Source organism: Podarcis bocagei (assembly GCF_964188305.1).
Source record: "Podarcis bocagei genome assembly, chromosome: 13".
NCBI lineage: Eukaryota > Metazoa > Chordata > Lepidosauria > Squamata > Lacertidae > Podarcis > Podarcis bocagei.
The window spans coordinates 40,726,846-40,751,619 of NC_138138.1; the positions used below are offsets into that span (position 1 = coordinate 40,726,846).

Below are 24,774 nucleotides of genomic sequence, written 5' to 3' on the forward strand. Positions count from 1 at the left end.
GAGCTGATGAGAGCTGGAATCCAACAACATCTGAACATTCCTCTTCCCTGATCAAGGTCCCCCTACATAATTCATGTTGGCAAACTAGTAAAATGTGGGCTAGATGGAGCTACCATGATGTAAGAGTTGTAGCTAGTGAGGGATTGCAGCCAAGGAGTGCTCATCAGTGGCTCCTGGTCAACCTTAAAGAGAAAATGTCCTATCTGCACTTATCTTTTAAGTACTATGGTACTTCAAGTACTATGGTACTTCAAAGAGTCCTCTCTTCTCCTCAAAGGATCCTGTAGTTTGTTCAGTGTATTGAGAGTTGTTAGAAGACCCCTATTCCCCTCACAGAGCTACAATTCCCAGAGTCCCCTGGGAAAAGGGGTTGGTCATTAAACCACTGTGGGAATGGTAGCTCTGTGAGGGGAATAGGGACCTCTTAAAAATTCTCAGTTTCCTTAACAGACTACATGTTCCAGAATTCTTTGTGAGGAAGACACGATTTTTTTAAGATGTATGGCACTGCTTTAAACGTATAGTTCAGATGGAGCCAAAGTGACAAGCTGGGTGCTATACAGTGAACAATTAAGTGTTGTTCAACAATAAATGATTTGATGAAGGCTGGGGTGGGGGGAGGTACTCATTAAATCTGCAGATGACACCAAACTGCAAGAGATAACCAATGCCTTAGAAGACAGAGATTATCTTGATTGGAAGGAGACTTGGGCCAAAACTCACAGAATGAAATTTCAGCAGAGATAAATGTGAAGCTCTGTGTTTAGGCAGGAATGAAATCAGATCCACAGGTAGCACCCGCACACTGTGTGTACCCTTCAGCAAAGAAAACTTTCCCCTACTCCAAAGATGCAGATACTCTAATCCCACCGAAGACAGCCCAAACCATTAAAAATCAATGCAGACGCTTGACAAACTGGACTGTCATTTTGTTTTGTTAACATTTTTAAACAAAGCAAGGGGGGGGGGGGAATCCAGTAAGAACGAGGCACGAACAAAAAGACATTATTAACAAGGAGGACATTAAAGAGATGTCAGCTGTAAACTTCCAATTTTCTTCTCTTCCTGATTAGCAGTAGTGGTAAAAAAAAAAACTAATAAAAAATTAAAAGGCAAGGGGAGAAAATGAATTCCTAATTTTTCCAGTGTCTGTCCCATTAAATAAGAGCACAAGGTCAAAAAAATAATAACCTCAAGGTTCTGTATACATAATTACAATACTGAAACATATATATAATATATGTGTTATAGAGAAAAGTTATATACAGAAATGAGGATGGACTAATGGAGCTTTTTCGCTGGCTCGTAGATGGGATCGTGGAGTCTAGAAGCTGCCATTTAGGGCAGGCGTGTTCTGGGAAGCGAGATTCTGAAACAGCTTCATGATTTTCGAGCTATTCACAACTGCAGAAAAATGTGACCTAAGGCGGAGAGCGATGCTGTAGAAGGTGAAAGCAGAAGGGGCAACAGGGAGAGTTATGAAGATGCACAAGTCCAAAGTTGCCCAAATCAATTCAGTCCACTTCTAACCCAGCCTGACCTCCAAGGCAGCAAGAGTTCTCTCTCCCTGTTGCAGAGACCCTTCTTTCCACAACATTTCTAAAATTCTGACCCGCCCAGGCTCTGCTAAGGTACTGTAGATATCAGCATCCCAGGTCTCGCTAAGCTGCATGGAATAAAAGCCAAGGATCTGACCGGCTGCATTCTGCACTGCTATCAAAGGAAGGCCTAGCTAGCTAATGCCAGTGTGTAGGAACGTTAAAAGAGTTTGTGGTTGCATAACGAGAACACATCGAGAAAAATTATTCGAGTTACAGTATTTTAAAGGAACCAATTTGCTTTCCGCTGAGGGACAGAGGAATAAAGCATGCAACTTGGGGGCATGTACTATATTAACAAACTAAAAGCATTTAAAAACCTGTTTTAAACCGCCGTGCCTCGAATTTTATGAAGGGACTGTGGGGGTTCAAAATAAGAAAGCATTCTCAGCCTGTTCCCCAAATGACAATTCCTTTACCTGACCCTAGGCCAGCCTTCTTCCTGCTGCTGGTCTCTCAATAAATGTTAGGGTACTGTACCGCCTCTGACTGCCGTGCTGGGCAGGGGATCATGGGAGTTTTCATACCAAACACCTGGGAACTTGGGAAAGGGCTCTTCAAGAGAGCCCGGAGAAGTCAAAACTAATGGTCCACTGGCTTAAATGTATTGTGGAGACGCGTCCTTTTTATCCAGCAAATGACTGGTGCTGGGTGTATGCTAATAAAACAAGGGCAAATATTTCCAAATATGTTGTAAAAGGACTGATATGGGTACCGGTGCTTGGGGAGGAACAGTGTACAACACAGTCCCATCGCCCCACCTTGTTGGCAGAAGCTCCCTAGAAACCTGGCTGCCTCCCTCACTGTCTGGAGGCAGCAAACAGGAATGTTTGTGCCAGAAGATAAAATACTGAAGGACAAGAAATTGCTGAAGACCAAAAACCTTTCTCAAGTGCATATCACCAAAGGGGGAAGGGGGAATCTCCAATCTCTTTTCTCCTTTCTGCTCAAGAAATCTCAACAGACACATATAGGCACCAACTTTTTTTTTTCCTGACCACTGCTAAGAAATCTTTGCATAGGAGCAGCCAAATGGCTGAGTTTCTGGGTAGCAGGGCAGCCAGCTCCCCACCCCCAATACACGTACACATACACACACTCAGACTCACATTCACAGAAAGGCTTCCTGTCTCAATTCACGGTATGCGAGGGAGCAATCCAACAGGTTCAGCTTTCCTCTTTGCTGCAGGTCCATGTTGGCTAAAGCCACCATGATTAAATTTCAGGCTGCCATGCAGCTTTCAAAGAACAGAGACACCGCCAGCAAATAAGGCAATTATCGTAGCCTGTGGGTAACCATGCATGGGGGCCAGGTAGCCAAAGGAAGGAGGGATGGGAGAAAGTCAGGTCTGGGGTGGAGCCGAGGGAAATATATATATATATAGCAATGTTATGAGGGCCAACCCACAATGGAAGAAACATTTGTTAATATATTGGCGGGAAGACAATACCTTGTTCTCGAAACCAGCCTCTCTGGAGGTGGTGTTTGTAAGCCTGGAGTGGTTAAATAGCTTTAAGGAGAGAGGATTCTATATACAGTACTTGAAATTGGGATGTCAGGAGTTATTATTATTAATACGGTTACCTCCTAGGTTAAGATTCCCAACCTTTTGGTAGGGGAGCAGAGTGATGCAGCTGCTCCTGTCGGCTGCGACAAAAACAGCAGTGGGCGGCCATTTTCCGTAGCCACGCAGAGCACAGCCGCCATCTTGTTTTGGCCCTATTCATTAACGAGAGGGGAAGGGGAGGGGGAAGGGAGCCACATCCACCTCAGGCACGCAAAGGGAGGTAAAAACATGGACCTCCGTTAAGTATTCCACTACCCAACCGCGGCCCTAAGTTGTGTGGTTCAGTGCATGGCAGCTATCCCTCGCCTTGGCACAGCTCCTCCTGCCCTCTGGGTCCCCCTACCACAACAAGTCTCTGGGTGGCAGCCACCACCTTGGTCCTTGGCTGACGGGAGGGAGTCGTCGGGGCCCGTGTGGCCCCCCAGCCCTACTCAAAAGTGTGTGCTTTGTACCACGGACGCCCCTGAGGATCCCCCTTCCTTCCCCTCCTCAGCGGGCGGCGGAGGGGCTGACTTGGGTTCCTTTTTCCTCAGCGACAACTTCCTCTCCTTCTTTAGCTTGGCCTCCTCTTTGGCTCGCTCCCTCTGCTGCTTCTTCTCCCGCTCCTTCTCCTGCTTCTCCCGCTCCTTCTGCAGCTTCCGCTCGCGCTCCTTCTCCTGCTTCTGCCGCTCCTTCTCCAGCTTCTCCTGCCTCTCGCGCTCCTTCTCTTTCCGCCTCTCCTCCTTGCTGCTGCCGCCCACTTTCCTGGGGGGCCCACCGAGTGGCATGTTGTTTCCGGTCGGGGACGGCAAGGCCGGGTGGAGGCCTTCGGACACCACCACCTGGCTCTGGGCGGCGGGAGGAGCCGGAGTGGGGACAGCCGACACAGCCAAGGAGCCCACCGTGTGCGCTGGGGAGAAGGAAGGGCCGCCGGTACTGCCAATGGCAACCCTCTGCCTCAGGCCGGTGAGGCTCAAAAGGCTGGCGCTGGCGCTCAAGGGCGGGTTCATGCGGTAGCTTTCCTCGTGGATGGCCCGCGAGCCATGCAACCGGCGGGAGGGCTTGTACTGCAGCTCTCCCCGCGTCTCCCGCCATTTCTTCAGCTGCGTGGCGTTCTCCCGCTCCACAAGGGCTTCCGTCACCGGGAGGTTAATCACCTGGGCAAGGTGGGGGGGGGACGGGACAAAAGCAAGCGCAAGAGGAATAGCCATGTGGCATCTCTCACCAATGTCCGCCACACTTCCACCCCTGTCTCAGCAGCCCCCTCGTATGTGTAACATCTCCCGGTCCACACAAAACAAAGGCGGTGCCTGGGCAAGGCTACGTCACAGCTGCAATGGAAACCACTTGCCATGTGGTTCCTGGTTTCTTCCCTCTGTGGTTTCTCTCTCTCTCACTTTCAAATCAGCCTGGGCAAGCAGAGGAAGGCTGCTTAACCTTTTCCACTATGGTCCAATCAACTTCCGCCATGCCACCTTATAATTTGCATTTGGGGGAATACCAGGATCCGGGACTTTACCCACGTGCAGGCAAAAAAGGGCCTGGAGGAGGGCGATTAGATACTGACAAACATGAAGGGGAAGGGTTAGGCAGAACCTCCCCGTTTGCCCTTCCTCCACTCCCAACTCACAGCCTGCTCAGGCAGATTTTGGTTGTATGAAAAAAATAAAATCAAAACCATTTTAAAAGTTGAGGGAGAAGCAGCCTTCCCACCCTCCCAAATAGCTGAACTCCATGTAATTTGTCACTGGAAGCATGTGATTAGCAGATTTCTTAAAGCACTTTCCACCAAGTCTACTTTTATTAGCTCATTTAAGCTCCCTTCCTCAATTATCTTACTTTAGGATTTTGAGTGCATTTGTATCTTCAGTTCATGTTTATTTGAATAAATATGGACACTGTGGATCGTCCCTTCTTTAAATCTGATATCCCTTTGATAATTTGCATTCTCTACACCAGAGGAGGGCCGATTTGCAGATCATCTAGAAATCAAACAATTGACCCCAATCTGCATTCTGCCTTCCCCTGCCCTGTGCATCCTGACTACTTTCCCAACTGGCTTTCTGCCTGACGGATATCATGCAGTAACTCATCCTTGGTGCAGAATCCAAGGCTCCTTGTTCCCCGCTTAGAGCTCTGCCCTTACGACCTGTTTCTCACCTCCTGGACAAGGAAGTTCTCTTGCATGGTATCAACAGGCAGGTTCCTTAGTTTCTCCATCGTCTCGTACATGCCTTGGCAGGAGCGCAGCTTGTCTACTGAGCCCAGCGTGTTCCGGAGCAGCACTAGGCCCACACGGAAGATTATCTTCACCCCTGCAAGTGGGAGAGAAGGATCACTCAGGGGTTGGGGGTGTGGGGGAAGGAAGGAGCTTGACACATCGTATGACAGGCACCCCCAAACTCAGCCCTCCAGATGTTTTGGGACTACAATTCCCATCATCCCTGACCACTGGTCCTGTTAGCTAGGGATGATGGGAGTTGTAGTCCCAAAACATCTGGAGGGCCGTGTTTGGGGATGCCTGTTGTATGAGGCCAGGAATCCCATCATCCTCTGCGAGATGGGGATAAGCTTTTTAAAAAAGGAAACTACACAAGTGGAGTTTGTAACAACCAAGCAAGCAAGGGCTCAGGAGTCACCCTTCTGATTCAGTGATGGAAAGGCAGTTCAAAAGAAAAGCCAAAGGATAGGATCCAATTTATAGCAGAAAGTGCCGTTGTTCTTGTATCTTTCCCTCCTGATTGGGTCGGCGTAAGGGGGTGGGTGGGTGGGATGCAGACACTACGTAATCAAGACACCCAAGGCCTGGCAGAGAGAAAGCGAGTGGGGACCAAGGAAGGAGCCTCACCTTCACAGAAGAACATGTCCCAGACGCGCAGCACAGAGCACCAGGGCAAGGTCCGGGAGAAGATGCACATGAACCACTCCGTCATGTACAAGATGGGGTCGACCTTGTACCTTTTCAGGTGGCGGTAGGCAATGGGAGACGCTCGGCGCAGCAGGGCAAAGAAGATCTCTCCGTCCAGCTGAATCGCCTCCTGCGCAGGAAGCACAAGAAACCTCTGGGATGAGAGGAGCACTGGGAGGAAGGGAAATCACCAACCCTGCATTTCCCCTCCCCACTACTTTCACCTTTCTCCTTTTCATTGTATCCTGCTGCACCAGCCCAAAGGAGGGCTTGTGGGAGTGGTTGGGTGCACGAATACCAAGGTGGATAAAAATCATTGAAAATCATGGGGGTTTTTTTTAATTTAAATTGGATTTTTAAAAGTTAAATTTATTTAAATTGGATTTTTAAAATAAATTGCTTTTGGAGGAAAAATCCTTCTAAAGATAGTTTTCTATTTAAGTTACATTATAGTTCAAAGGCTATTCATCAGGAAATAAGGATTTGTTTTAAGTTTGTCATGCGTGCTAAAACTCAAGTCTAAGGTGTTTTAAAAAAAAACCCGTTTAACCACATCAGTTAACAAACATGGATACTTATACTATAATGTTATTGTTTAGTTAAAAAAATTGTTTTAATTGTTATTAAGGAAATGATTTTCTCCTTCCAATAAAGTACAGCAGAAAAGTTGTCCAAATATAAACAGTTAACTTATTAAACCTCACAATAATTTCATAATTATCTGTCAACGTATTTCTAATAGTATAAACAAATCAGTAAATTTTGATAGAACTGTAAAAACTACTCTGAAAATTTATTATTCCAAAAATGAAACCTTCATCTGGTTGTAAATATTAAGATCATACCAGCAAGAATGAGTCTTTCTGTAAAAATAAATAAATACATGATTTAAATCAAGTCTTACTAACTAGTGATTTAAATCAAATCTTACAGACTAGTGATTTAAATCTTGATTTAAATCGATTTGATTTAAATCAAATCCACCCTGAGGAATACCAAAGAAGGATGTAAAAGATCCCAGAGTGCTTTATTAAAAGAAAGGTGTAGACTTCAGCAAATCAGCTAGCCAGGTCTCCCAGCCTTTACAGATGCAGACATGGCAGGAAGGAGATGGCTTGTCCACACCCAAGCAAAGGTTTATACAACTTTTATACACAAAGCAGCATTTGTCACTCTGGCCATGATTTCCCATCGTGGCTCCATCATGGCAAATACCAAAATCTCACAGCTGGTTCCCCTTTCTGGGCTCAGAGCCCAGAACCCCAAGCCCACAGATAATGAAGCCAATTAGCCTGTATCGAAGCAAATGAATATATATGTATATGACCTCACTGCTGCTGCTACAACAACTACCAATTATTTGCAGGATTATCTTGACTACCAAGATGGTGTCTGCAGAGCTTCTGGAACAGTTCACCTTTGATTCAACACACATGGGAGAACAAAGAAGCCAAAAAGCAGCCTGAGAAGCCTGATTTCAGACCCTGAAAGTAGTTATCAGGTCTGAAAGCAGCAGAGAAGTACAGAGGGGCAGGAAAGTCAGAGACAGTAACTAGGCAGGCCTGAAGTGGTCCCATGGACCACAGCTTAAGGCTGCATGGAGCTAGAAGAATTGCCATATTTTTAATGGATAAAGGTTCTGTGACTAATGGCTGTATATAAGGCAGAAATAAAGCTTCCCCCAGCATGAAACAAACATAGGAATCTGCCTTTAACTGAGCCCATCTGGCTTAGTACTGCCTACAGTAGGTTGCCAGGATTCAAGCAGGGGTCCCTCCCAGCCCCACCGGGAGATACCAGGGGATTATACCTGGGACCTTCTGCTAGCAAAGAAGGTGTTCTACCACCAAGCCAGGGCCCTTCACCTGTTGATTTTTGCCTGCTTGGCAGTTGTTTATAAGCACAGTCTCTGTCCATATAAAACAGGGATGGGAAATCTGTCCCCCCCCCCCAAGATGCTGCTGGAGATCCAGTTCCCATCAGCACCAGTCAACATGGCCAATGGTCAGGAGAGATGGGAGATGTAGTCCAACAGCAAGCTAGAGCGCCTGGGGTTAGTCACCCCTGCTCTAGTGGGATGGGGTAACGAAAGACTCAAGACATACAGTTAGCCACTGATTCCTCTTTAGCTCTGTTGTTCATATGATTTAATTCACTTTTAACTCTCTTTCACCCTGATATTTTTTCCACTGTGGGCCCACTTTTAAGCAGTCACCTGGTTTAAAGAAATGTGTCGCTTAATTGCACCCATTTTTAAAAAGCAACTATCCCTGCATATATACGCAGCTGAATAATAATAATTTAAAAAAAAAAAAAACAGTTCCAAAGGGGAAAGGGCATCTTTCCTTTGTTTTGAGAGGATGCACACGCATCACGAGAGGCAAGATCACAGAAGTCGTATTTACACCACTGAAGGGAACACCTCTTCTTAAACGGCACTCGCTGCCCAGTTATAATTATAATTCAGCCCATTATAATGGGCTGGGAAAAGAAGAAGTTGGCAACTTGAGCCCAAGGTGAGCTCACTCAGTCATCAGTGGTGGCAGGGGGTGGGAGGGCAAGTTCCAGGTTTGACTGGAGGAAGGATGAAGGGAGAAGTGAAACAGGTTGGAAAACAAACCCTTAAAAAGCTAGTCCAATAAACTGGCCCTAACAGGAAAATGAAAGTGAGGAAAGAGCAGGCAGGTGTATAATTATGTGTGTCCCTGCTGCTGCTGCATGTTACCAGACTACAAGCCTCCCATCCTTTCCCAGGAGGGCAAGTCTCATCCCTCTCCAGAAAAGTAGAGAACAGGAAGGTACTGGGCAGTTCTTGCAGGACACTGCTAAGCAGACATTCCAGTGTAGTAGTGGGGGGAAACGTCTATTCATGAGTGTGTGTTTTTTGAAGAGTGCAGAAGACATTTCCCCGTAAAGAAGCCCTGTGGAAATGCCCAGGGCCTACTGCCCTTCCTCACAGGACCACAGCCGTACTCACCAGTCCAGCGCTGTAATAGCCAGGGAGGTATTTCTCACAGATTTGCACCAGGCACCAGAAAGCTTGCTGAAGAGACAGAAACAGAAACTCTCAACATGGATAATCTGGGCAGTCATACCCTCCAGGCTAAGGCAGTCCTTCCACTAGTTCACTGCCCAATTGCATGCAATAAACCCCTACTAGTGCATTCAGGAAGGACAGCCCAGAGAGTTACCTCCTCTGTTCTGGCTGCCATATATCCTTTGCAGTACTGTGCAGGTGGCACACAAGCAACCAACGTCCAAAAAGAAGAACAAAGGAAGCTGCATTATATTGGGTCGCACAGCATTATCTACGCTGACCGGCAGTGGCTCTGCATGGCTGCAGGAAGGGAGTATTTCCCAGGCCTACCTTGAGGAGTCAAGGATTCAACCTGCGACCTTCTGCATGCAAAGCAGGTGCTCAGCTGCTGAGCTACAGCCCTTGACTTCCACTGGAGATGAATAAACAAGGCACTACCGATGGATTGCTGTGGGCCTTATAAATTCTGCTGAAATACCATGGCTATATTTCTACGTTGGGCAATGTAAGGGTGTTGACAACTGGCCTGAGGCTAAGTAACAGGGCCGAAAAGTGGCAGGTTGCCAGAGGGGGGTGGGGTTGAGAGAGTGCCCAACAGACCCTTATCTCCTGGTAGACATGCCTTGAGGGCCTGTGCGCAGTCATAAAGATTGCTGCAAGACTAGAGTTTGAGTTTGGAGGCTCTGAGACATCTGTTTGGTTTGGTGATTAGCGTGCTGCGCAAGGACCTGGGAGTCCAGGGTTCAAATCCCCACTCAGCCGGGTGACCTCGGCCTGGCCGTCATCAGCTCTCGGCCTAGCCTACTTGTTGTGAGGATAAAATGAGGAGTGGGAGGAAGCCTGCCCATCGGCTTGTGCTCCTTGGGGAAAAGAAGGGATGTGGATGTAATAATCAATTTAACAAACAAACCCACTGCACATGCTCAGTGTCATAGAGAAAAAAAGGCTGCAGCTGAGAACAGCATTCTGGGCCAGACAAGCCTCTGGTCTGACCCAGCAGGGCTCTTCTTAGGTGTCTCAGAGAGCATGGAGCAAGGTGCCGGCTGCCCTGCCCACTGTCTCAGCTGCACAAAGAACAGTTTCTAGCAGAGAAGGAACCACTGGGTAGGCCTGGTGTAAAAGACCCTCTCCTTACCAACACCAAGACCCCAAGAGTTTTGGAGTCAGGATGCTCTCCACTCTCCCACTTACCCTGCTGAAGATTCTCCCCAGCATATACAAACTTCAGCTCCTCCCAAACCTCATCCACCACATCCCATCCTTTTCTTTTTCAGAGAACCCACATTCTCAAGGTGTCCGCTGTCCCTCCCTCGGCCACACAGGGTCATGAAGGAGCTCCTCACCTCTGCAGGCATATGCATCAGCAAAACCGCGGCCACGGGTGCCTGTGCCTGGCAGTAGCCTTCTTCTGGCCGGTAGATGGTGTAGGCCTTCAGAATGCGGTAGAGGTCCTGCTGCCTGCGATGGAAGAGAAGGGTGAGGACCAGGGATCCAGAACCTCTCTCCTAGCCTTGAAGGGCCATCAGATTCAAAATGGGACCCAGCAGGCTCAGGGAAGGATTGGAAGGTGTGACGTAGGTCTTTGGCCTCTAGGCAGTGCCACTGCTAACTCAAGACTAGGCCGCAAATAAGGGCTGGGCCTCCAATGGAAAGCACAGGCTATAATGCTCCTGGGACAGGCAAAAGAGAGTGGGAGACATGAGTGTCTGACCACCAATGGGCTGTGCTACTTCTGGTGGGAGATGGAAGGGATGCAGGAGAAGGAAGAATGCTGGAACCTGAGTGAGCGCTGACAGTCTTTCCCAACCTGGTGGGCTACAACTCCCATCATCCGCACCCAGCACAGGGAGCTGGAGAGGAAGGGATGAAGCAATACCTCTAAGGCTCCTTAGAGGGCAAATTGTTCAAGTACATGGGGAGGAAGCGCAATCCTAAGAGTTGGAGGTGCACAAGAGAAGCATGGAGACCTCCCAACCCTAGATGACACTCCTTTTGGCCACTGTAGCAAAACCATTCCCTGCCACCCGTCTTCCGTTCTCTCACCCGTGGCCTCCCCGAGCTGCAAACATCTCGTGGAAAGGGAATTGCCTGTGTAGGTCTTTTTCAATCACATCTAGCCATTTGGGATCTCCAGACTGGCGTTCCAATTCCTAAGAAAAAAGCAGACAAGAAACAAAACAAAACGAAATGGAGAGGGAGAAAGGCTGAAAACTTGTTCTCTCTTCTTTTCCCAACAGAGAGCCTGACGTCACCCTCCCATCAGCATAGCAGCCAAGACAAGGTACTTGGAAATACCTCAAATTTCCCTGGATTTTGATCCAGAAGCTCCTTGCTGTTTGAGAGAAGTTGCCACGCTTTGGCACGGAGAGAAGAAGGGATCCCCTTCCGGCAGCGCAATTTCACCTGCAAATGAGATGGAGGAATTAAAAAATTCAGTAAGAAAGGAAAGCTCAGATCCCAGTTGGAGTCTTTCCCTCTACACAGTTGGGAAGGTGGTACTCAGAAGCTGATCTCTGCTTACCTTTTGGAATCTGCGTGACAGCCATTTGTCCCAGTGGGAAAACATGTCCAGCCATTTGAGTTCCCTCTGCCTGGCCACGTCCACTGGGATGGCGCTTTCACTGCAGGGAAAGAAGAAGAAGAAGAAGAAAGGATAAGGAAGCAGATACTGAGCTAAGGAGAAAAAGGTTGTCAGTTCTACTCAGTGCCAAGTGAGTTTCATACATGCCTATTATGCTCATTTTGCAAGAAGTACACAACATTCATGGAAAGAGCTAAAGGGCTATGCAATATACTGGTACCCTCAGCCTCTTGGCCAGCTTCTGAGCTTTCAAAAGGACACAACTACAAATTCCTTTTTTGAAAAATGCAAATTATTCAGCTGCACTGGCGAGGTGGGACCACTGGGACAGCACCAAACTCCCCCAGGCCAGTGTCCTTCTCTTGCTCCCCAGCTTCATGGTCCCTGCGAGTCCCCCTCTTCCAGACCCTTCTAGGAAAAGGGATTGGCAGGACAAGCCCTCCAGGCAGGTAACAAACACTTTCTGAGCCAGCCACCCTCTACCTGCTACCCTGAACATACCATCTTTGTAATTTCTACTCAACACATGGGAAAATCCTAGACTGAGCTTTCGTTCCGCCAAACTCATTGCTCTTGGTTTGTGGCCACCAAGGAGATTGTGGGAGGGCATTGAGAAATGGAGCAGTTTCCTCCTGCGTAACCTGAGAAAATGTTACAGGGTAAGGTTCCAGTCAGAGCGTCTGTGGTTTCCCACTATCCATTCCTGCCTCCGGGCTCACCAACCGTGTACTACATGACTACAAGCACATGCAAGATTCACAATGTATTCAGCTTTCCTCGCTCCTCCCCCACAAAAGAAAACTTCAAAGAGTATCCAGGGATAACTCCGTTAAGCATGAATGAAAGTAAGAAGCCCTTCAGCTAGTCGTGATGTGATTCACAGTTAGCTGGGCCGCGGGGCAACAGGCAATTCAAGCTTGTCCTCTTTTTTTAAAATACATTTTCAAAATATAAACACACAAAAGAAAGAAAGAAAGAAAGAAAGAAAGAAAGAAAGAAAGAAAGAAAGAAAGAAAAAAAGACAACTCAAGCTTGTCCTTTTATTGGCAGGGCGAGAAGAGTGAGGTGCTAATTTCACTTGCTTCCACCCCTTACCCCGCATCAGTTTCAGTCAAGAGGCCTTAGGGAAGGCGAACATACAGTAGGATCTGGGCAGGGCTCCTTTTAACAGAACCCAGCAAGAAACAGGAAGTGTGGTTTGCCAAACAGGAAGTGGTGGGGCTGCTTAATTGAAAAAAGCCAGGGAAGGAGTTTGGTGGGGAAGGAACAGCAGTTTTCTCCCACGGCCACACCCATCGGAGGAAACCAGTGGCTGGTGCTTTTGTGAGGCTCCACTTCTCTGCAAGGCAACCTACAAGACTCCAGCACTATAAGGCTTTAGCCCACGCGCAGAGAAGCCAGGAACCTCCACTCACTTCCTACAGCGCAGGTGCAGCCCTGGGCTTAGCCAACATCCCTATGCCCCATTTCTATCCTGGTCTTCCTTCCACGGAACTTAGAGCAGCACATGTGGGGTTTATTTGATCTTCAGAATTTTGTGAGTGACTTGTCCAAGGTCACCCAGGGGAGTGTTGTGGCTGAGCAGCAGTTTGAACCAGAGCTGCCTACACACCCTGTACTCAAGCCATGAGTCAAAAGCTCTACTTCACTCCAAAATCCGCTAGAGGAACCTGCATTTCATAGCCTAAGACAAATCAAAAGAGATATATTTTAACCAATGTGGATAAGGCAGGGAAGAAAAGCAAACACAAAACAACAAATCCTGAATACTGTCTCGGCTCAGCTCCCAATATCCCAGGTTCCATTTTTTTCGGCTCTAACCCTGTTGGCTGCCGATACCCATAGTTCTGTTTCTATTGACTACTGTTTACTTTGTCAGTCGTTCTTCCTCAATAACTGGCTTTCCTCACAGGTTCCAGCATCGGCCAAAAGATGACAGAAGGTGGTACAGATGGCTGAGCAGGAACAGCAGCTTATCCGCATCCAATAAGAGAAACTTCAGGCAATTGGTCCCACACCCGCCAAGCAAAGAAAGCAACCCCCCTAGGCTGCTGCCACCTACAAGGTTTGAGGCCTAGTTCTCCAACTGTCACTCCTCATTGGAGTGACACTCCTCCAACTGTCACTTCCTTATTGAGAATGCCTGCCGGAAGGAGAAAACGAGGTGCAAAGAGCCAGAAGACCATTATTGAGACTCACAATTCCTCTAAAACAAAGAATCGGCAGAGAGCCAACGCCATCTGCCCTGGCTCAGAAACAGAGCGGGTTGAGGAAACCGAGAAATTGGAGCAAATAGAACAAACAGTGAATAACAACGTTGGGGGAACCTCACCCCCCCTTAAGGAGGATCTCAATGACCCGACCCTCCTCCTCCCAGAGAAAGCTAATCCGTCCAAGAGGGCAAGAGCAGGAGCAGGAGGGATTCCTCCCACTCCTAACGCTGACCCACCCATGCCTCTAGAAGGCAGAGGAGCCTGCTTTCAACCAATTCGGGATACGCACCCCTACCAAGAGATTTGCATGTTGTCTGCAGATACTATGGTTCTGGTTCTCCAAAGACTGGATGAAATCCTCACCAGAATAGTTAACATTGAGAAACAATTGGATACTAGTTCCTCCCCTTTAAATGCCCAAGGGATGATAAGAAATGACTCTGTTAACAACTCACCAACTCAAACTATGGATGAAGTGAGGTCCTGTCAAGTCTTGCAAACGAACCAGATAATGCTTGAGATTCACCGATACACTCATAGGTGGATGAACCGCAGACAAATTACTATGTCCTTGTCTCAGCTCTTGAATTACCATTACCGAAATGTAGATCTAGAAAATTTCCACTTCCTGCCTACCTTGAGAAATACCATGCGCCTATTTATGACCTTTAGGTCATCAACCCTCCCATCTCGACTCATGGAGATAAAGGATACTCTATGGTGGTCCCACTCTCTCCGCCCAGTGAGGGTATTTAAAGACGAAACAAGGAGGCAATTGGTCCCTTGCATAGAGTCAAAGCTAATGCGGATAAAGGAAACCAAGCTCAACACTAGAAATACTAATTGCCCGAAGGAAGAAAAGAACTCTGTAAGCCTAGAATTACAAGACCTGAAGAAGAGGCTAATGAGTATAAAGACTGAGATTTCTACCCAAAATATAAGGACAGTAGAGCCTAGAGCACAATATTTAAAGACGTCCAATAGCTCTTTATCCCATAGAAAGACAGCAGTGCAACTCCCTGTTCCCTTTTCAAACGACACCAAATTAGATGAGGAATTTGGCACCTCCGACATTTCTATGGCAACAACACCTAAAGAATTCTATGTTGCTGACAATCTGGAGATATCCAGCACCAACTCTACATCTGGACCTTTGCCTAATGTTCCAAAAACTTATCAGAATGATCAGCCTTCTCTACTGTACTCCTGGCGAGACAGGATGGACAGATCTTCCGAATTCGAATCTGGCTCTTTGTTGGCCAGTGATCCACATTTTATAACACATACCTCATTAATACTTCCACAGCCACAGATAGAACCAACAATCCTCCAATTAACCCAGGAGGGAGAGGGGGATTGACAGTTAATGAAACACCATGGGACTGTCCCCCCCGCTTGGGGTGCGGTTGGTTGGGTTTTATCTTCTAGGGATACTTACCCTATCAGACCTCCACCTCTTTCCCATACCATTTTGACCCAGGAGTCCTGGCCCAAGGATGACTTGTTATTGAGGGGATGTTACCCATCTATTGGGGAGGCTAGTATGGGATCTAGGATTTCCACAATTGAAGGGCTAGGGAGGAATGGCGGTAGGGCTAGATATCTCTATCGGCGAAGGGTTTCGAGATGCAGTGATCCTCGAACCCCTTCCAATCTACGCCCCATCCCAAGGGATGAGGGTAGGGAGAACAAGGATTACACACCTCCGTCATTGGTGCTGTGCAATGCCAGGTCCATAGGCAACAAAACTGCCACCATGCGTGACTTTTTTGTCTCGCAGGGGATTGACCTGGCTTGCGTGACGGAGACCTGGGTACGGGAAGGCGAAGTAGTCTCCCTACATGAGATAACACCCCCAGGTTTCTCTGTCCTCCATCAATCGCGGACTGTAGGTCGGGGGGGAGGAGTAGCGTTGTTATTCCGGGAGGATTGCTCTTTCAGAGCTCTGCCATCACCGGCGATCTCCGGCATTGAATGTGTTGGTCTCGTGTGGGGCACCAAGGAGAGCTTGGCTGTCTGGCTGGTGTACCGACCACCCAGCACATCTGCAGCCACCCTGTCAGATCTGCTGGAGGTGGTGGCGGGCTGGGCCTTGGAGTTCCCAAACCTACTGGTTTTGGGAGACTTCAACGTCCATGCCGATGCCGCTCCCTCCTCACAGGCTCTAGACCTAGTGACTTCCATGGCAACACTAGGGCTCTCCCAGTTTGTTTTGGGCCCCACTCATCAAGCAGGCCACACGCTGGATCTGATCTTTGGGGCTGGCATAGATGTGATCATGCTCCCCGCTGTGAAAGTGCCATGGTCTGATCACTACGCTTTAAAAGCCAAGATTGACTTCCCGCTCCTCCCCGGCTCGGGTGGCGAACCTATTTGGGCTCGTCCGCGAAAACTGATGGATCCTGATAGATTCCGACAAGCCTTGCGGAACCCTGCTCCTCCTGGCGACTCATTAGATGACCTTGTTGAGGACTGGAATAACCGGCTCTTGGCAGCCATTGATGAGATCGCGCCTAAGCGCCCTCTGCGACCCCGTCGAAACCGGGCCCCTTGGTTTACTGAGGAGCTCCGGAAAATGAAGCGGGATCTCAGACGGCTAGAGCGAGTATGGCGACGGACTCGTGACGGAGCCTCAAGAACATCTTATAGGACGCTTATGAAAGCCTATGAGATGGCTATGAAAGCTGCTAAGAAATCTTACTTTGCAGCTTCCATTGCATCCGCTAGCTCTCGCCCGGCACAACTTTTTAGAATAATTAGGTCAATAACGTCCTTAGGAGGACAACCAAATTTAAGCACAAATTCGACCCACAGCTGTGAGGCATTCGCGAGCTTTTTTGCGGAGAAAGTCCTGTTGCTCCGCCGTGACCTCCCTGCCAATTTAGATACAGTGACTGAACTGGAGGCCCCTCGACTGACTTCAGGTCCAGTGTTGGACCATTTCGATCGGATACTCCCTACTGATGTGGATAGATTCCTCCAAGTTGGTAGGCCCACCACCTGCCTCCTTGATCCGTGCCCGTCTTGGCTGATTAGGGAGTGTCCAGATGTTGCGCGGACCCCCCTGGTTGAAATTATCAATTTGTCCCTTGACACGGGGACATTCCCAGGGGAACTGAAGGAAGCAGTGGTGCGTCCACTCCTAAAGAAAACTTCATTAGATCCCTTAGACCTATCCAATTACCGCCCAGTTTCAAATCTTCCATACCTGGGTAAGGTAATTGAGAGAGCGGTTGCTGAACAGCTTGGTAGGTTTCTGGAGGAAACATCGGCATTAGATCCATTTCAGTCCGGTTTCCGTCCTGGTTTTGGGACGGAGACGGCTCTGGTTGCCCTAACAGATGATATCCGTAGACAACTGGATCGAGGCGGGTCAGGACTGCTGATCCTTTTAGATTTGTCAGCAGCTTTTGACATGGTCGATCATGATCTTCTGGACCATCGCCTTGCAGACGTGGGGATACAGGGCATAGCCCGTAACTGGTTGTGCTCTTTTATCTCTGGTCGGGGACAGAGGGTGGCACTAGGGAGGGAAATGTCGTCACGCCACTCCTTGGTGTGTGGAGTGCCGCAGGGCGCAATTCTCTCCCCAATGCTTTTTAACATCTTTATGCGCCCCCTTGCTCAGATTATCCGGAGCTTTGGGCTGGGCTGTCATCAATATGCTGATGACACTCAGCTCTATCTACTGATGGATGGCCACACCAACTCGGCCCCTTACACACTGACCAGATGCTTGGAAGCTGTGGCTGGATGGTTTCGTGGGAGCCGATTGAAACTAAATCCTTCAAAGACAGAGGTCCTATGGCTAGGTCGGGATAGCATGGGGATGAGGGACCAACTCCCTTCTCTTGCGGGGGCCCAATTAGTGCCATTACCTTCCGTTAAGAGTTTGGGTGTAATCCTTGACGCCTCCCTTTCCATGGAGGCGCAAGTCACAGCAACAGCCAAGGCGACATTTTTCCACCTTCGCCGCATCAAGCAGTTGGTCCCTTACCTTTCCCGCCCCGACCTGGCCACAGTGATCCATGCGACAGTCATCTCCAGGCTTGACTACTGTAACTCGCTCTACGCGGGGCTGCCCTTGAAGCTGTCCCAGAAACTCCAGCGGGTACAGAATGCTGCAGCGAGGCTCCTCACAGGGTCTCTGCCATGGGAGCATATTCATCCAGTGCTTTTCAAGCTGCACTGGCTCCCGGTGGAGTACAGGGTCAGATTTAAGGTGCTGCTTTTGACCTTTAAAGCCCTTCACGGCCTAGGACCCTCGTACCTACGGGACCGCCTCGCCTGGTATGCCCCACGGAGAGCCTCAAGGTCCATAAATAACAACACCCTAGTGGTCCCAGGCCCTAAGGAAGTTAGATTGGCTTCAACCAGAGCCAGGGCCTTTTCAGCACTGGCCCCAACTTGGTGGAACGCTCTGTCTCATGAGACCAGGGCCCTGCAGGATCTGATCTCTTTCCGCAGGGCCTGTAAGACAGAGTTGTTCCGCCTGGCCTTTGGATTGGAGCCAATTTGATTCCCTCCGCCCCCTTTTTCTTTTTTCTTTTCCTTCTCCTGCAATGAGGCTCCATTTTAATATTTTAATGTTCCATTATTTTAATGTTGTATTTTATTTTTGTTTTTAAGTTGTAATCACTCATCTTGTTTTTATTATTGCTTGTAAGCCGCTCTGAGCCCGGCCTTGGCTGGGGAGGGCGGGGTATAAATAAAAAATTATTATTATTATTATTATTATTATTACATGCATTCGCCAGCTGAAACAAAACAACACCCCACTAATCCTTAACACAGACATGCCTCGTTAGGAACTCATATTCTGCAGACGAACAAGCTGACGGTCAGCAGACTGCAAAACCACTAGGAATTTGCACTTGTCAGAACTATCAGCTAAAAAGGGCATTCCACAACTGAAATCAAATCCTGCAAATTAGGACTGCCAGCATAAACTAGTTTTCATATTTAATTTGCATCTAACTTTTCTTGTGGGCAAAACTGGGAACTGTTCCTTCCTGCCACATCCTTGCATCTTGTAAGAAGACCTTAAAAATGGATCCAACACATTGCTGAAAATTCCAGCGATTAGACAGCTTACAACAGAACCTCCCCAAGCCCCGCCCCCGTTTTCAGAAAGTGAATACTTCCAATTGCTAGAGACAAACAATAGGGAGAAAGCTGTCAGCACCACCTTGCCCTCTGGGGGTATTTGACCAGCCAGCTATTGGAAACAAAGGGCCTTAGGTGCTATGTAAAAAAGGATCTGGCCAAAGGCTCCTCTAATTCAGCGTCCTATTCTCATAGTGGCCAAACAGATGCTTGTGGGAAGTCTAATACCATGTTGAAAACTAGCGGGGGAGAAGAGGGCTGGCCTCCAATGAAGTTTTCCTCATCAAACATGAGCTCAGCAGACTTCCTTTCTCTTTAAAAGAAAACTAAAATTCTTAGGATTAGGGGTGGCTGCCAAATCCTGTGTTAGTGGCTGTTTACAGGTATGTCACTTTCTAAATACACACATACACAATGTTCCACATGTCATACACACTATTCCACACTCCCATGTGAAACCAGGGCAACCGGGGAGAGGCAGTGCTTCCTCCTCCACACCCTTTAGTGGCACCTGATTAGGGGTGAGCTAAAAGACCTCCCTAGACATCCATCAGTCAGTGGCACTTGGCATTACTATGCTCAGGAATCCAGGGTAGTGAGACAAACTTCCAGTGTGCTTAACTGCATGACTAAAGGCCACAGGCAACCGCCGCTGTACAGTTACAGGTCCTGAAAGGTCAGCTTTTGAACTCACCCAGAATCTCCCAGTTTTTCAGGGCCAGAACAGGCAACAAGTCTGGGTAGAGTGATACACTGGCATGGAGAGGAAGAGGGGAAACACCTTCCAATAGATAACGGCTCAAAAGCTCTTCAAAAGCAACAGCATATCGGTCAGTCCACGCGGCACAAATCACCTGAGCACTAATTCACTTTCTTTCCTCGCCCCATGTAGATGACAAACTGCTTTTAGAAGAAGCTGCTTGTAACTGAGGACTGGGGGAATGGTGCTCTTCAAAATAAGGAAACAAAAGCCAAGCACTCTTCCCAGAATATCTCTTCAACAGCCACAGCTGTATACACTTTATTGAGAGTCTGAAGACAATTAAGAGCACACAGGGCAAGTTGAATGTGGTCCATCCATTCCTGCATCTCATCTCCAGGAGGAGCAAGGAAGCGGTGTTAGAAACTCAGATATATAAGCTAATCGCCAAATGGCATCTTAAACCTGGGTTGCAGTTGCCACAATGGTATGTCTAGGCACCATTCCCAACCCCCCCCCCCAAGAAGTCTTTATGATTATTATTACTATTAATTTCATTTCTACACCACTTTATATTTTAAAGAGAAAATCTCAAAGTGGTTTACGGCATATTAAAACATCAAATAAAACAATACAGAATAAACAAATTCAAGCTTCAGGGGAAATATTTCATATCCTTCTCCAAGTGACATTTTGCTTTCCCCATATTTATTTACCTATATTTATTTACCTTATATAGCTGCCCAATAACAGAAGTACTCTCGGAAGCCAGTGCAGTGTAGTGGTTAAGAGTGTTGGGCTAGGACCTGGAAGATCAGGGTTCAAAACCCCACTCAGTCATGAAGCTTCCTAGGTGACCTAGGGCCAGTCACAGCCTCTTAACCTACCTCACACGGTTGTTATAGGGATTGACGGAGGAGGTGGGTGAACCGTGTACTCCTTGGAGAAAAAGGCAAGATATAGATGCAATAAAGAAGCTGTTCTGCTTACCTGCTTAAGAAAGGTGGAGGGGCCAGCCAGATGGAGATGTCAGTCGCCAACCTGGCACCCAGAGATCTCCATATGGTCGCAACTGGGCCCATGTCAGTTGCAAAACATGCCTGGTGCCTGCCTGGCTAATTTCTAACACTGGCAGAAAGCAACAGGGCAGTAATCAGTCAATTCATCATCTCATTCCCTCCTAGCTGTTAGAAGACTGACAAGTGAGCAGGTGATTGTTTCCTTTGGCTATAGTTAGCAACTACAGATGTAGAGATCCTATATGAAAATGTCTAACCTTTGACCTGCTCACATCCTGGGACAGTGAATTCCCTGAGCAACTTTGTCTCCCACCACACCACAAATGCATGGAATGGCCATTTAGAGGCGATGGCAACTGGAGTAAGAGGCAAACCAAGGTTTTGGGGGATATAGAGTAATACACAACTGAAATATAATAGCCGTGATAGTCTGAATTCACACTACTGAGACTAATGTTACAACACCACTTCCCGTGTTTGGGACAAAGACTGACTGGCATGCACGAAAGAAAGGTGGTCAGTCACAAGACAAAAGAGCATGTAGTGAAACAACACGTCCAGAGAGATGGATTGAATTTCAGGCCAATGAGGGCAGCATCCAAGCTGAAGAGAAAAAACAGAGTTATGGTGGAAAGGGCAGAGATTAAATCCCAAGTCATATTTGGATGGAGAAATGAGTCACTTGATCTAATTGAAGGATCATGCTGAAGAGATAGCTCTAGGGTTTAGGAAGACAATTAAGGCAGTTCCAAAACAGTCATGATCAGCAGCCCGCCCACCCCAATTCATACAACTGTTTTACAGAGCATCAGGAAGCCTCTGAACTCCACACTGTCCTCCTGCCTACAGGAGAATCAATGTATTTCACCTCTTTTCAAAAACTCATGTGCTTTTTGTTCCTTTGCTGTATGCCAAGCACAGGATGATGAAGTAGGTTTAAAGGGGGAAAATAAGGATTTTTCTTAAAGAGGAATGACTGCACATTCTGTTCCAAACGTCAACCAATAAAACCAAAATCTCATATTCCCCAAAAGTCAAAGATTAGAGCAAGCACTCCCCAAACTAGCAAGATACCATTCACAAAGTCTGATTGACGAGCATCTGTGGGCGATGCCTTAGGTTATACCTATGCTGTCAGGGTACCAATCTAGGCAAGGAAACCTCTCATCCCTAGGATTCTCCCCACAACCCAACTTTTCCAAGATGACAGCTTGCACCCCCTAGGGGAAGAACATCATATATTCTTTTCCCAGCACCCTAGCCAGAGTTGGAATTGTGGTCATCACTGGATATCTTGCTGAACTTGTTTGTCCTGTATAAAAGACTAACATCTCCCCTCCCTCCCTTCCCCGCAGCATGGGAAACTCATCACCTTGGTGCCAATACTTACACTGAACCAACATATTGGCTGCCCCCTAGGAAGCCATATTTGTCGGTCCTCCGGTATGCCAATCCATTGATCTCAGAATCTGAACCCATGGAGCTAGCATCATCAAGGAATCCAGAGCCGGGCAGTGACTCCATGGTGCCTGACATGAGGCTGACAGAATCCAAGTAGCTCAACGTGTCAGGAGCTGGAGGAGCCCTGGGTGCTGGGGTTCCGAGACTGGACTGGGAACCCATGTCCTGGGGCGGTTGTGGAGTGGAGAGATCGTGAGGCGCCAAGCCCTCTGGCGTGGTCGGTGGAGTCTTCTCAGGAGGCGTCACGGGGCTAGGCGCTACCACTACCACAGTGGGCGATTCTGGTGGAACTGAGAGAGATTTCACCATGGTCTCTTTAGGCAAAGCCACAGCTGGTGACACCATCCCAACATCATCGGACGACATCACCGACATTCCATTTACTGTTGCCACGGCTGGCACAGGATCCACCGAATTGGTCACAGGTACCGTCTCTGTGGAAGATTTGTGACCCACTGGAATTACGTCCGTAACGACGGCATCCGATGCCACTTGTGCAGGAAAGGCCGTGGTCCCGTTATCGTTGGCCACAGCCATGAGGGACATCTCTACGGTGATCTTGGTTAAAGCTGCTTCTGTAGGAATGCAAGGTGCTGCTGTTGTAGCGCTGGTTGGCAGGTCTGCTTCCACGGCTTCCATTGTTACTGCATTGTCTGTTGCCAGGGGTGAAGCTGTCATGTTGTCTGCAGGCACCCCTACAGCCCCAGGAGCCGGGCTCACCTTCTTGAGGGCATGGAGCACTGAGTGAGGAGCATTATACCTCGGTGGGGGTGATGGGGGGTCCCCAGAACCAGTCTCCATAACAACAATGGCCCCCTCCCCCCCAACAGGGGGGGAATGCGGCCTAGTCACTCAGCCAAAGCCTGAGCTGTGGTAAGGGGAGGGTGGGGAAGGAGAAGGAGGAAGCACAGAGCCTCGCGCTCCCCCCTGCCCTGGTAGTAGCAGCAGCAGTAGGAGAGGCAACCACCCCAGGCTGCGCGCGCATCTCCAGACAGGCTAGGCCGGAGTTCAGCCAATGAGAGTCAAGGAGGAAAACGACTTTAGCCAATCACTGAAATGGAGCACAAGTGGAACAGAAAGGGGTGGGGAGGGCCTGGAGATGAGGGAGGGGCTCCTCGAAGGGCAAACCAATCGAATAGAGCGGGCTATGGTGCGCAGCCAATCCTTACAGGGAAGTAGGAGATGTCGATCAAAATGAGGAAGGGCGGGGGAGTATTTGCCAATCAGAGACACAGACACAAAACCAGAATTCCGTTTTCTTAGCCGGGAGGCCGGCGAAGCTCAACCAATCGGGACAGAGCTGGCTAAAGTATTTGAAGATGAGGGCGGGGGAGAGGCGTGCTTAAAGAGCCCACCAGCCAACAGGAAGAAGAACCGGCAAGGATTGTCCAATCACCAGCGAGAGCGGAAATTAACCCTGCAAAGACGAACGCACGTGATGTTTATAGGCGGCTAACGGGGAAGTAAAAGCGGCGGCTCTTGTCAAATAAAGCGGCAGCCGAAGGTGTCAGCTTTTTTGAGTAGCGTGATCCTGAACCAATGGAACTCCAGAATGTGAAAATGTGGGCGCGAACGTTTCTGACGTTGCCCAGTCCAGGGAAAGGCAAGAGACCTTACTTGTCGGCTTGTGAGGTGTTACCAGACTAGCCAATAAAAATGGTGTTTCGATTTTTAATTGACATTTCCCTAGGCCAGTCACATTTAAAAATTGAGTTAGACAGGCGAGAGTCAGAGCCAACGACCAAGAACGAAATGAATTGTGGGGGCGGGGAAGAGAGTGATTGATGGGGCTACGAAGGTTATGATTGGAGCCCAGATTGTCAATTGAAAGGCAAGGAGGGGCCCTAACGGGAATAGAATTTCAAGAGATGCTGCCTCGACCGGCTATGTCAAGAACTTGACCAAAGTCCCAGCATCCTTTGCACTCACGTGATAGTTGTGCACACTGTGCTGGCTTGAAACGCAGTGAGGTCACTCATTATGCTTCTTAATTTGGATTGAAGCTGGTTTTGAGGGGAAGCGCATCGAAATACCTCACTGGATAAGAAATGACAGGATAGTTATGGATTTGGGCTGACTTCAAAAAGAGAATTGCTGCCCCTGTGGTGAGCCTGCATTCCTTGGAAAAGCACATTGGGCTGAAGGAGGCAGCTGGAAGCGGCAGACACCCTTTCCCACTTTCTCTTTCAGCCTTTACACTGGATCTGACTTTTAGCCAAATCCAAAGTGAGTGATCAAAAGTCCAAATGTGCCTTGGGGTCTGAAAATGTTGGCAACCCCTAATGTCCTAGACGATGCGGGTGGCGCTGTGGTCTAAACCACTGAGCCTCTTGGGCTTGCCGATCAGAAGGTTGGCGGTTCGAATCCTCACGGCAGGGTGCTCTGTCCCAGCTCCTGCCAACCTAGCAGTTCAAAAGCACGCCAGTGCAAGTAGATAAATAGGTACCACTGCAACGGGAAGGTAAACAATGTTTCCATGCGCTCTGGCTCCCGTCACGGTGTTCCGTTGCGCCAGAAGTGGTTTAGTCATGCTGGCCACATGACCTGGAAAGCCGTCTGCGGACAAACGCCGACCGCCTCAGCCAGAAAGCAAGATGAGTGCAG

General features: G+C 48.4%; 1 protein-coding gene across 1 annotated transcript; it reads right to left on the minus strand.

The window, feature by feature from the left end:
- Positions 1 to 922: 922 nt before the first annotated feature.
- TBC1D10B (TBC1 domain family member 10B) lies at positions 923 to 23,143 on the minus strand. The gene is made up of 9 exons (XM_081168833.1): positions 22,100 to 23,143; positions 11,612 to 11,711; positions 11,386 to 11,493; positions 11,134 to 11,240; positions 10,434 to 10,548; positions 9,031 to 9,096; positions 5,994 to 6,183; positions 5,306 to 5,460; positions 923 to 4,302 (listed from the first exon to the last, which is right to left on the minus strand). The coding sequence occupies exons 1-9, from the start codon at positions 22,969 to 22,971 to the stop codon at positions 3,598 to 3,600; spliced, it is 2,418 nt and encodes an 805-aa protein (XP_081024959.1). The 5' UTR covers positions 22,972 to 23,143; the 3' UTR covers positions 923 to 3,597.
- Positions 23,144 to 24,774: the final 1,631 nt, after the last annotated feature.